This window comes from Centropristis striata, chromosome 17, assembly GCF_030273125.1.
Source record: "Centropristis striata isolate RG_2023a ecotype Rhode Island chromosome 17, C.striata_1.0, whole genome shotgun sequence".
Classification (NCBI taxonomy): domain Eukaryota; kingdom Metazoa; phylum Chordata; class Actinopteri; order Perciformes; family Serranidae; genus Centropristis; species Centropristis striata.
The window spans coordinates 19,255,019-19,269,150 of record NC_081533.1 but is presented as its reverse complement, the minus strand read 5'-3'; the positions used below and the strand labels follow the sequence as shown (position 1 = coordinate 19,269,150).

Sequence of the window (14,132 nt, the reverse complement as noted above, 5' to 3'; positions counted from 1 at the left end):
TATTAATTTTTATTGTTATTATTATTCTTTACTTTTGTTTTTATTTGATCTTACCTTACTTTATTTTATTTCTAACCTGCCTCCAGTGTTTCCTCACTGCTCGACGTTGAGATGGCGCTTCCTCAGTTTGTGCTTTGTTTATAATGGGATGGGTGGATGGAGGGTACTGAGGTGGAGAATTGGGCTGTGGGTGTTTTTATGTTTTATTGTTTTTTTCCCTTTTTTACTTGAAGCACTTTGTGTTACATTTCTCTTGTATGACAAGCAACCTGGTCTATAGCCACGGATTCGCTTAACTCAAAATCCGTGGAATAGCCACGGAATCACTCAAATTTCCGTGAAACTGACACGGATTTCGCTACAATGCAAGTTAATGACAGTCATATCCCAAATGTGGCTATTGGTTTGTTCCAAGTCACGTGACTTTCAAGGTCCCGGCGGTCTGAACAAAAAACATGGCGGACAGTTCTCTCATTTTTAGTGAAAAAAAAAAAATCAATATTTTGACTTAGTTTCTGCATAAAAATGGATTTGATCACATTTCTAGCGAGAAAAATATGTTTTATTTTCTAAATATTCACTCAGTGAATGTACATAATCACTTTGTATGTTGGAATAGCCACGGGATATGACTGTCATTAACTTGCATTGTAGCGAAATCCATGTCAGTTTCACGGAAATTTGAGTGATTGGTGAGACCAGGTTGATGACAAGTGCTATACAAATAAAGTCTGATTGATTGATTGATGTTCAATACTAAGTAAATAAAGGCTAATTCAAATGTAAAAATGTGTCATCTCTACCTTCTGAAAAAAGCATTATATCAAGTTATCTGATCCTGACAATTAACATTGTACGCATTTAAATAGCATGGATTACCATCTATGCCTCCTGTGTTCCTGTTCTTACTGTTCATCCAACTCTGCTAAACAGAGCAAGTGAAAACTGAAAAATATTGTCCAAATGCTAGGGAGGATTCTGATTGTATTTTGAGCCTATAACTGCCACTCCTAAGTGAGGCTATTCTGCCAAGAGGTGTTGAAGTGTGTCAGTTTCTGATTCAATCTTAGGCTGATGCTCAGTGTCATTGTGCTCATTTGTAACCTGCTTGTGTTCGAGTAGTTTTACAGTAATAATGTTACAGCTCCCTCGCGATTGCCATGAATTAAAATGGCCACCTATCGAGATAATTAGCCACAGTGCTTTTCTCCTATTTATACATGAAAACTGCAAGTGAACAGTAATTAATCTCAAAAGGAGAAGGGACGTGCTATATTCTCCATCAGAACTTTACTCCTTTTATATTTTTAAAAAGACGTTGCTCTTTCCAGCTGCCCTCGTGAGACATTGACTCTTATTGATCAAATGAGCATATTTCCATATTACCGTCTCCTTTCTTGGGCGTGCGCCAGTAGATTTGCTCAGCTGGATCATTTAGGCTAAGGCCCCTCAAAGGACGCTGACAGCCCGGAGGCATTTCTTCCTCTCCACCTGGGGATTTCATTCTCCGTTACATTCTAGAGATATTTTATTTAGACGGTTACAAGAACCGCATGGTTGCAGAACAATATAAGGTCACGAGCGCTGGTTTTTAAAAGTGAGCCTGGCAGCAGGTGTGAGGAAACGTTGGTAGGCTGTGTCTGTACGTAGCTGGAAAAAAAAAAGCAGATCTCTAAACTGCATGCGTATGTCTACAGTGCACTGCTACAAACAGCCAACCTATTTGTATTTTCCACGGTGGCCAGCACATCCCACTCTCTCTGGGGTTGCTCTGTGCTGTCATTTCAACTGCCTGGCTCCTTCGCAGTGGGCATACACAGTCATTCACTGTGGTTTCAATGTTGCTAGGCTACCTCACTTCTCCACTGTTTTTCTGTTTGAAAATCTACTGTTCAATAAAGCAGTTCAAGGGAGACCTGTGGGTTTGAATACTGAGTGATATGAACCTGCAGGAGTAACTGACAACACTAATAGCCTTTTTTTTTGGTTTCACAATACCGTTTTTCTCTTCTCCCTTGACTCGGTAACACAGTATCACCGTGCCTACCTCTACAGCCCATGCATCTGCTTTAGCAGCAATATTTATACAGAATATTTGGAACTTTTCTTGGATGCATTTTTCCTTTTTTTCTCCCCTGAATAAAACAATCGAAGTTGTAAATATTCTGTATTCGGTTATTTTCTGTCAAACACAATTTCAGCACTGGCTTTTCCTCCCTCTCCCCATGCACTCTCCATGATGACGAGTGCAGAGCAGTTTGACCCCGGCACAATAGCCGGCCCCGCTCCTTGAACTATGCAGGGCATAGTGCACCCCGACCCCCGACCCCAACTGCGTGGCCACCTGATTTCCCTTGAGTCCCAAAACAAAAACTCATTGGGTGACCCTTCAACTGATCCCTTCCTCGTCTGCAAGCTAAATCAACCCGCCCTCCTCCGTCTCCAGAGAAAATATGCTTCACTTTAGCATAGAGATGCTATTATTCATACTGTGTTGCATCTTTTATATTTTTGTTTCGTCTGGCCACACATTAATAAGGTCCACAGATTCATGTTTGATGCTTAATTTATCCACATTTTCTCACATCTCTCCCACGCCTCTCTATTTGCCTAAAAAGGCATATATTAAAAATATTTATGTTACATATTTCTCTTAATATACAGTTTGAAGTCCTTGTTCTTTTCTAAGGATGTTCCATATCATTGCAGCTGGAGCTATTTCCATGTGTTTATCCTAAGCTAACTCTGAAAGGGGCCACATAAATATTTCAAATGCACTTCTGCTCATGGTGAAAGGTTATTATGGCCAAGCGCTGTTGTGGGGGCACACTTTAAGGAGTTGTTTTTTATAGTTGTTGTGGTTGTTAGCAGGAAATGGCTTGAACGCTAAGCTAATTACTGGATGTTGACAATGTACTTCCTGGGGACTTGTGTTTTTAAAAACTTAAATGGATCAGACTGATGGTGAGCTGTGGTGCTGCATGTATTTAAGCCATTAGAGTCATTTGAAAGGAATTAAAACAAGGTTATATATATTTGGTGCTCACTGCAAACAGAAAAAACAACTGCTGCTGGTTCCTTGTGTATCAACCTGTTTCTTCACACTGTGTTTCTGCCAATTAACATTTGAAACTACATTTCATTCTTTCTGTGCTTTTTCATAATTTTCATAACAGTTTCATAATGTTTCTGCTTTCAATTACTTTCCTGTTGCTTATTATTTTGTTACTGCCCTCTTTAATTTTGAAGCACAAGAAAAGCCTGTTCCATTGGCTCCTCTGTAGTTGCAGTATGCTGCTTTGGTTCCTTGTTGTATTAAAGTCTTTTGGCCCTGACCTCTGACCCTCATTAACCAAAACCACCAGCTGTGGATTTTATGGTGAAGCATTAACCCCCTAAAACCTGACGTTTTTTTGAAGTAATTTTTATGTCATTTTTTGGTAATTCTGTATCTTTTTTAATAATTTTGTGTCTTTTGGGGTAATTTTGTGTCTTTTTTTTAAATAATTTTGTGTCTTTTTGGGGTAATTCTGTGTCTTTTTTTGGTAATTTTGTGTCTTTTTGGGGTAATTCTGTCTTTTTTTGGGTAATTTTGTGTCTTTTTGGGGTAATTCTGTGTGTTTTTTAAATAATTTTGTGTCTTTTTTTTGGTAATTCTGTGTCCTTTTTGGTCATTTTGTATCTTTTTTTGGTGATGATTTCAGTTCTGGAAAAGTCCCATGCTGCATTGCGACACTCCCACATGTATTCTGATGCATTTCATTGGCCAAGAGACTGAAAATAGGTGGAAAAAACTACAAATACTACAAAATGACGTATCCGCTTTCCAGGCTTTAATGGGTTAAGATAGATATTCAGACAGATAGTATGAAAAAAAGTTTTTTTTTTAACATTACAGAAGCTGAGCATGTTCTAGTAGAAACACAAAATACTTAAAAATGAATGAATGAATGAACTTAAAAATGATTATAATAACAATGTCCCCTTCAATGCTAAGCTAAGCTAACCACATGGTTCTGGCTAAGAGCACACACATGCATGACAGCGGTATTTAAATACTATTTTCCACTTTAATCACGAAAGTGAATAACTCTATTTACCCAAATAATATATTCATTTTAGTTTTCTCAAGGAAACATAAATATGTGCAGAGGAATTACTGTGTGGACTGCAAATGACTTAGTCGTAAATTACAACATTGTGTAATTATGAAAAAAGGAAAACAATAATAATATGGTCTTAAGAGGACATTTAAAGAATATTTTGGGTTAGTCGACTAATCATATATTTAATAGCACAATTACTTATTTAGCTATCAAGCTTTTTAATTTAGTTGGATGTTCTTTTAAGCAACTAACGATAAAGACAATTTATATGAGTTCTTCATTCAAAAATATGTATTTTAATAAACTGCTGCTGATTTAGCAACTTGTTAATAACTTGTTTGTTGTGTTTTCTTCTCAGAACTGTGAGTAAGTTTTTTAATTTCATGTAAGTTTATTTGACCATTTTGAACAAAATGTTTTGTTCAGTTTTCCTAAAAGACCCTCCAAGGAGTCAGCTCTTCTTTTATTTTTTACATTGTAACATACACCTAGTAACATACATTTTGGTTTAGCTTTAAGAGTTTATTTTTAGATACGAAGGCGCCTCCCCAGTCCAAATAAGGTTTCTTCCGGTTTCAAAAAATAAAGATGTCGACGGCCTTAACCCTTTATGAGGCAAAGAACTATATTTGGTAACTTCAGGTAATATGTGCAAATGCAAATTTACTAGATTAAAGTGGCAAATCTACAAGAAAAAAAGTCGCAGATTTAAGAGATTTAAAGTGGCAAATCTGTGCGAAAAAAGTCGCAGATTTACGAGAAAAAATTGGGAAAAAAGCAACTTTTTTTCTCCCAGATTCACCACTTTAACCCTTAATAGGGCATTCATTGAAATACTTGCAAATTCCAAATTTCAACCCTAGAGAATATTGGAGGATATTACATACAGCCAGAATGTGTAAAAAAAAAAAACATACAAAAATATTTTGAGAAAAAAGTTTACGAGATTAAAGTGGCAAATCTACAAGAAAAAAAATGCATAGATTTATGAGATTTAAAGTGGTGAATCTGCGAGAAAAAAGTTGCTTTTTTTCCACTTTTTTCTCGTAAATCTGCAACTTTTTTTCTTGTAGATTTGCCACTTTAATCTAGTAAATTTGCAACTTTTTTCTCAAAATATTACCTGAAGTTACCAAATATAGTTCTTTGCCTGATAAAGGGTTAACGCTGAACTCGATGGTACAAACGGACACAAACCTATACTCATAGTCAATGTCCATTATTTTTATACAGTCTATGTTAAAGATGGCTCACCCCTCAGAAACTCATCTCCGGAAAATGGCGTCATGAAAAACATGCATGATGGCGCAACCGACTAATTAAATGCGTCTGCAACTAATTTTGTTGTTTTTTGTCGACAACATCGACCAATCGCTGCGCCCCGATTCAATACCACACCAGAAATGTCCACCCAGTTAAATTGAAAGCTGTGACAATGAACAAACATGATGAGTGTCGACACATCGCTATTTACTACACACACTCCGGCTGGGATATTGCAGGGAAACATATCAATACTATGTAGGCATGTGGGAAATTAATGTGACAGGCTAGTGACAAAGGGAGATCAATAGTCTGTTTGCATGTACAGTATGTGTGCGTATGTGTTGTTTCCTCCTCAAACCAAGTGTGAAGTCTATGCTTTCGTGTTATGTAAGCTCATATATAAGCACAAGATGGAAACAAAGAGCACACGCCCTATATGCTTCTGCACATCGCTGATTTACATATTTGTGTATTCGTTTGTGTTTTCAGGCGGGCTGCATTTAGTAAAGCGTGTGTTTGCTGTCCTGTCATTGTACCCACCATGTATGCCCTGGGTGGGAGTGGGTAGAGGGGACATTATGAAGACGGATGACGCTGTCACAGTGGGATGGTGTTTGTCGCAATGCAAGCATTTTCTTCTACTCTATTATCATTATCATGGCTGATGTTATTGTTACAATGGCCATTTCAGGAAGCGGTTGAGCTGCTGAGACCGAAAGGCAGAAAAGCTAAATGGAAAATGGAGACATTGGGATTCAGGAGGTGAATATGAGTTGTATAATATCTACATTTACAGATAATTGGGAGCATACAGTATGACTGCTGTGCCTTATGAAATCTTTATGGCGATGTGTGTGGCCACAATATAAGAGCAAGCAGTTACAAAAGGAAGTGTTCCCAGGCTGATTTATTGTTCCTTAAGAACATTTGTAAAGTTAATGGTCTAACACCAACTATGCTGCAAAACCAAGCATGAAGGAAGGTTAGGGCTAAGGGAACAATTTTAACTTTTATGAGCCTTGACACACTTCACAAACTGAGCGCTGGCCATGAGTCCTAATCAAAATTCAGCAGCAACACCATCTATTTAATACTGCAGAAACGCAACATAACTAATCCAAATTAGCCGGAATGGTACAAGCAAGTATTAGCAATGTCATCGCCTCAATAGTCACAGTTCCAGCTTCACACTTTCATTGACAGGCCACACATGTTAATGTTGTTTCTCCTCCTCTCTCCCCTCCACGCTTTCTCACATGCTTGTCCTTTAGGATGCTGGAGCAGGTGTGATAAATGCTGCCGTTTAAATCAAAGCACTCCCCTCTCCCCCTTCATCCCCTCTGGGGAGAGGGAGGATGCCTCCATGCAGATTGATATCAGGAGGCCCAGCCATATCCTGCAAGTCTGACTGATGGTCTGTCTGGATAAAAAATGAACTTTATTCCCAGCGTGCGAGCTATGATTCATGTACCTCCCCTCCCCCCCCTTCCCCAAAACCATTCCACATATACCTTCACTACACAGCAAACAGTATAGTACATCTTATAGTGCAGCAAAACATGCCTACACCAAGAAAATACCAATGTTTGCATATGATCAAACACAAACTAGCACTGTTTTTCCATTAAAGCGTTAGGGTAAATTAAAAATTGAACGTCCTTGTAGCCTCTCTGAGGAAAGAACATATATTCAGTCCTATCTAAACATCTCATGTGGGAAATACATACATTTTACAGATTTGAATTCATTCCATCGATTTCTGTTTGGCAGCGATTTTGTTCCAAAGAGAGTGACCAACTCACGAGTGGGAAACGTGATTGACCACTGGCTCCGTTTGGTCCTTCTGCCCTTCCATACCATCATGAGTGACAGGCAGGCAGAAGCGCTGGGGTCACATTACTCACAGTTAGCATTCTGTTCTTTCTCTTTCCTGCGCTAAAAAACATGGTGAAGCATTGCACTTTCCGCTCCAAAAGTGAGTGGGTAGTGTGGGAGGTGGCGGTGCAAAAAAAACAACACGAGAATCCAATTAATTTGCCATCTGAAAGCAAAGCTACATGTGCAGCAAGGGATAATTGCTAATGAATTATCTTTAACGTCTCACTTCGGCTGCCAAAAGAAGACAAGTAAAGCCTAATGGCATCACATCTCAAAGCAGACAAAATGTTGTGACACTTTGTCGCTAATTTCCCGCGGACATTTATGCCTTTACATTGTCTGTTCGCAAAACAAGTCGTTAGCCTATGTGCCCGCACGACCGAAATGGCATCGCAATTGAGTCGTCCCGTTTTGGGGAGGAGTCGCGGCGAATCATAAAAGCTTTTCTCCCCAGAGGTTTCAATGTCGATGGAATGGTTTCTATAATTGCACCCTATAAAAGTGTCGCATCACTGACAGTTAAGGCTAATGAGAGAGTGGAAAAGGACAGCGAGGCGACATCCCGTAATTATCACCTCAAATCTAAAATTCAAAGAATAGAAAAAGTAAAAGAAAACAAGGCAAACATCAGCATGATGTATACGTTTTTTTTGATCGGTTTGACATAGATGTTAGAATGATGAGAAGGTGGGAAAAGGTGGCAAGAAATGACAATAGAAGCCAAATGACAGCCGCTTTTGACACTCAGTGGGTGGAAAATTATTTAAATCACATATTTGACCAAGAAAGTTATTCTATAGGTGGTGTTTAGAGCATCTTCACTTCCAATCAGCATACTAACACTCCTGGGGAACAAAGGATGAACAGAAGTGAACATGTCTTGTGACATCTGAAGGTCTGTTTCTATGGGGACTGAGTGGCATCTCTCATAGCACGCAGGCTTTTTGATACACACCAATGTCCAGCAGTCGACACAGCCATTCCCAAGGGGACGGTAAAAAGGCCAGAGCGTAATCCTTTAGATGAAATTGAAACCCTTGGAGGCTGAGGAAACACAACCCCAGCACTATATGAAACTCGCCCCCTGTTTGTCATTGATCAAAAGGTATTAAAACTATAATAGAGATCTGTTAGCGATTGATTAAAGGTCATATGAAGCCTAACAGAGATTGAATAACAATTTTAAAAAATCAATAGCGCAAATATTGGTCTTAGAGTAACTTCATATGAGCGCAGCAACAATGATTAAAGAGCTTTCATAAGAGAGCAGCGGTGGGATTTGTTTCAGGTCCATTCATGAAATGAAAAAACGATGTCATGTGAATTTATCTAATTAATACAAATAAGAAAAAGTGAAAATGACTGCGTGATGAAAGGCCGAGGACTTGGACCAATGCATGTTGGATTCCTAGAGCCGTAACCTTTATTTCTCTTCATGATATAGACTTTAAATGTCACAGCTCACAATGTTCTCACAATGTTGTACAGCTCTTTGAAAAAAAGCATTACGTGTATTAAGTATAACTAATATAATATCTCCAGCGTCTTTGATGGCCATTGTTTGGGATTTTAACTGCAGGTGATTGAGGTACTTACCCTAATGAGACCTCTGTTCCTGCAGTGCTCTTTTGTGTGACTTGATTGAATGGGCACAGGGTATAAGTATACCTGCAGAGGGGAAAAGAAAACAGAAGGTCCACATTGAGAAAACTGGCACACAAAGTTCAATACATGGTGGTTTTACTTTCCCCCTGACAGTTCTTTTCAGGCTTTCTTCCTGCTCTTTTACCCTGGCTTTAATTAGTGTTGTTTTGGGTGGATATGTCTGTTGCAAAGTACCAAGGTCATTCAGAAACACTGTCGCCATTATATAGTTTGCCCTGCGGAAGAGGACTGGGGCCAGGTAGGAGGGAAAAAATGATGAGGAGGAATTTTGTTTTTTCATTATGCAGTTCAAGAAAAAAGTTGAAAATGACGCGAATAAAGTTGAAATATGATTTTGAGAAATAGGTGAAAGTGACGAGATTAAAGTGAACTTTTTGACTTCAGTGAAGTTGGAAATATTCACAGATTGGTTGTTACCGTGTCAATAAGTCATCAGAGGAACATTGGGCCTCATTCACGAACCGTTCTTAAGTCCTTCTTACGAAGATTTTACGAAGATTGTGGCATTCATGAATTCTTTTCTTATCCAGGATTTTTCTTAGGTAAGAACAAATCCTACGAACACTCAGGAGTCTTAAGCACATTTCAGTGCTGACATGTTGGCATGGTTGTGTTGTCTTCTTTTGTTAAGTTTAATATAATACATTACAGTGAAATTTCCGTCATATTTGTGTATTTATTTATTAATTAATTTTTTTTTTAAAAGGTTAATTAAATTAAATTTGCCAACACTTTAGGTATTATTCCAGAAAGTAAATTGTTTGTGTTGTTGCAACCTGCACTAAGGCTGCTAAATATAATTTTCTTCCTCCGAGTGATTTCCTGCAGCAGAACTTCTAGTTCTGAACTTTTTACCTGTGCTCCAACGGATTTACGCTTTGCTTTAGGCATTCTGTTGCTGTTTCCTCTTTTGATGGGCCCTTTTATGGGCGGTTACCTATGCTAATCCTATGCTAATTAGACTCACCTGGCACGCCCGCTCAAATTTACGAGGAGATGGCATTCAACAATTTCAGAACACGGCTGCGAACAATTCAGTGGCTTAAGAACACGTTGATGAATCTGGCGTAGGGTCTTCTTAGAAATCTTCTTAAGAAGGACTTAAGAAAGAATCTAAGAAGATTCTTAAGAAGATATTGGTGAATGAGGCCCAATGTTTTGGGGAAACGGTGTCCATCAAACAGTCAGGTAGACTGCAAGCTACAACCTGATTTTCATCAATGTCATAAAATGAGCAATAAGCACAATATTTAATGGTGTAATAGAACTAAAATCCCCTGACAAATTATTGAGATATTCTCGGTAGTCGGCTATATAGCTATTATTTTGGGAAAATCTGCTTATATGTAATTTATGTGAATTTTTTAGACATATATTACACTTTTTGCAGTCTACTTTACTGACTTTATTAGCGACAGTTCAACTTTTTCCTCAAAATGCTTAATTAATTTTTTTTCTTCCTCTCATTATTTTTTGGCCCTGATCCTCTTCCATATTGTCCACTTGGGAACACTATCAGGTTAATTTTTTCGTGTGTGAAATGCCACATGTGGTCCTAATTCTTTAATAGCTAAATGTAAGCAATCTATATATTATATTAACTATATATTTCTATAAATGTTGCTCTCCCTAATCATCCTTCTATAATAACAATAGATCAAAACATGCAAAAAATACATCACCCACAAATAATATAAAGAGCTCTTGAGCAGCTTTTAGCTATTTCTTTTGGTTTTACTGCCTGGGCGGGCATATTATAAAAAAACTAACTTTTTCAGTTTTCAGTGCTGGTGCTACACGTATGGATATCTGACCCACAAACTGTGAAATAATACAACCTGGCCTGTTTTTTTGTGGGCTGTTGAGATCAGAATACATGTGATCCAACAAGCCATTAGCGCACTAAAACTGAGTGTTTCAGACAGAGGGTGAATATACTTATATTGGAAAACATGATCTAGTAGAAGATGAGCATCATCTGCCCAATAAAATGTTTTTCATTAAATATTTACATGTCTAGCTCTCATCAAGGTAATTCTAAGCTGCAGCAGGAAGTGGTTTTTTTTCTTCTTTGTGAAAACCTGATTGCAATTGCTCAGCACCAAACAACAGAGACTAGCTGGTTAATATAGTGGAGCATTTAGCAGCAGAAGATATTGATGGGGTTGGTGGAAGACAAAACAGCAATACAGTTTATATTTGATATACATTTGCTAGAAAAGAACACATCCAAATGATCAACAACATCAACTCTAACTTGTGTTTCCACTGATCCAATTGGCCAAAACATTAACCCTTAATAGGGCACTCACTGAAATACTTGCAAATTCCAAATTTCAACCCTAGAGAATATTGGAGGATATTACATACTGCCAGAATGTGTAAAAAAAAAAAAGCACGGACCCGGGGGAGGGGGGTAATATTTTGAGAAATACATTTACGAGATTAATGTGGCAAATCTACGAGAAAAAAATGTGCAGATTTATGAGATTTAAGGTGGTGAATCTGCAAGAAAAAAGTTCAACGCAGATTTGCCACTTTAAATCTCTTAAATCTGCGCCTTTTTTTCTTGTAGATTTGCCACTTTAATCTAGTAAATTTGCAACTTTTTTCTAGAAATATTTTTATTTTTTATTTTGGATATCCGCTGAAGTTACCAAATACGGTTCTTCGCCTGATAAAGGGTTAATAAAGCTTTAGCCTTTCAGTGTCAGTCAGATGAAAACCAAAACTTGCACTGCAGACGAGCGAACTATGGTGAAGACAAGTCAAGTACCGAAGCAGAGCTTTACTAAGCAGAATTATTGAACACTGAGACTCTGTCGAGGCTTAGTAGGCTACCTACTGGGAGAGAAGATTGACAAGGAGCTACCAGTTACAGCTCTTCTACCAGGAAAATAGGAGTCTAAAGGAGTTAGCAATTAGTCAACACCACCACTAATGTACTTGCTGGGGATAGTGCTGGAGAGGAGAAGCACAATCACTAGCTCCAGTAACAAACTGATCAAAGACCTTGATGGTGAAACCGACAAGGGGAAAGGCAGCCGGGCTTTTTTCCTTGACATTTGAACCATTACGCAGACTGTTATAAAAGAGCACAGGATGCCCAGACAACCACAACGAGAGAGGAAGAGATAGAGTGAGGAAAGTGGAGGGTGGAGGGGAAAAATGGCTGCAGTGTAAAGTAGACGTGGGCCGGGAAGTGCGGGGGGGATCAAAAGCTGTATGAGGGAAAAGCAAGATGAAAGAAAAGAAAATGATGAACATCAGAGAAAGTGGGATAGTGGGAGAGAGGTAAGTGATTGGCTGCCGACTTCTTTTGCTCATGCGCGTGTTTGCGAATTCTATTAAATGCTTCTCATCTCAGAGACTTTCATTTACTGTAGGCATTTATCCTTTCATGTCTACTGTATGTTTCGACAGGGATGGCCCTCCCCCCATCCGCGCAAATATAAGGGCAAGGAAAAAAATAACAGAAGCATCTTTTTTGACTGCAGAGTAAGCAGCACAGCTCGGAGTAGAATTAAATGTGTTTCACCATGACTAAGCCTGTTGAGGATCCATTGCCCCTCCAAGAAATTTGACACTGTGCAGCAAGGTTCCTCCTGGGTTGTTTTCTTATTTATTTGTATTCTATTAGTTTATTCTCAAACAGACACGCTAGCAGCAATGTCAGTCGGCCGGTTGGTTGGTCAACCAATGACTAAAACATTTGAAAAACTAGGATAAATCCTACTGACTCTGGTGAGCCTTTTCCATAAGTTTTTAACTTATCCAGTAAAATATATGTGGATTATTTGATGCATGGATGAAAATAGATAAAGAAATGTATTGTCCACTTAGAATTAATTGTGATATTTATGGTGACTAGGGTGGTAAAAGGGCGGACAATTTCCGGTAAATTTCCAGAAATCTCCAGAAGGAAGTTCCGCTGGGGAATTTGGGAAATATTCCCAATCTGAAACTTTCCATGGGAATTATGGAAATTTATGGGAATTAACGGGAATTAACTGGAAATTGGGGGTACGTCAAAACAAACTGTATTATATTTGATTTGTCATAAGCAGACATCCATGTAAAATAATACAATTAAAAAACATTTCTGGAGATATATTTGTAAGTAGAACGATTTGAAATTTTAATTATTTTATTAATTTATCAATTTAATTATTTTATCAATTGTATCAATCAATAACAATCAATTCTTTCATTGAAAAACAACATGAAACAACATGAATGTTGAATTTAATATTACTCATCCATCCCTCTACACCATTGAAATATTAAGTAAAATGTGAACCTGAAAATAATTGAGGAATGCATGTAGGGGGCGTGGCCTCAGTAGGGGGCGTGGCCTCAGCAGCCCTGCAGTGAGCAGTGTGCTATGTGTATGTGTTGGAGGAATAGCAGATATTCAAGTGTAGTTTAATGAAATCTGGTAGTTTAAGTCAAGATTATGCTAAAAGATTATAACTATATCTAAGTTCTATATCTCAGTTTATTCCCGTTTATTCCAATACATTTCCGTTAACTCCCATGGAAAGTTTCCAAAAAATTCCCGGAATTTTGCAACCCTAACAGTGACCCTCTGCCCTCATCAAAAAAAAAAAACCAAAAAACTAAAAAGAACTTAAAACTATCAACATACTCATCCAGTGGCGGTTCTAGACCAGTTTTACTGTGGGGGCCAAGGAGGGGCCAGTGTTTAATCAGAGGGGCATATTTAAAAACTGCAAAGATGATATTTAAGCATTCAAAACCTTTATTTTACCTTATTTAAAAATCTCATTTAAGTTTATTTGGAAGATACAAATACATTGATGAGACTTACCAACAAGAACAGTTATTTTTGTACGACAATGATATTTCTCATCTTTGTGCACAATTACTTTTTCTTTTTTTTTTGAAAGTGCAGTACAGTGAGAAGATCTTTTTTTAAAATATACACAAGCTTTTATTGCTTTTATTTAACTAGACAATGTACACATTTTGGGTTCCTTTTGTGTACAGTGCAATATTGTTTGAAGAAAAAATAGGTAAGAATTGTTCCGTCATTCATCGTTTTAAATTGATCATTTTATTATTGATTTGACACAGGGGCCACAGCAGGGGCCGAGGGCTTCTTCACAGGGGCGGTGGCCCCTGGAGGCCCCTGTGTAGAACCGCCACTGTACTCATCAATCCCAGTTGCAACTTTACCCCACGAGGTGTAAAACT

The 14,132-nt window shown here is 38.0% G+C and overlaps 1 protein-coding gene across 1 annotated transcript in view; it reads right to left on the bottom strand.

Moving 5' to 3' along the window:
* Positions 1-14,132, bottom strand: part of LOC131989755 (glucosidase 2 subunit beta-like) — a 176,554-nt gene that overhangs the window by 17,760 nt on the left and 144,662 nt on the right. Inside the window, exon 13 of the mRNA XM_059355074.1 lies at positions 8,847-8,918. Coding sequence (XP_059211057.1) covers positions 8,847-8,918 — 72 coding nt within the window. The remainder of the gene's footprint in view (positions 1-8,846; positions 8,919-14,132) is intronic.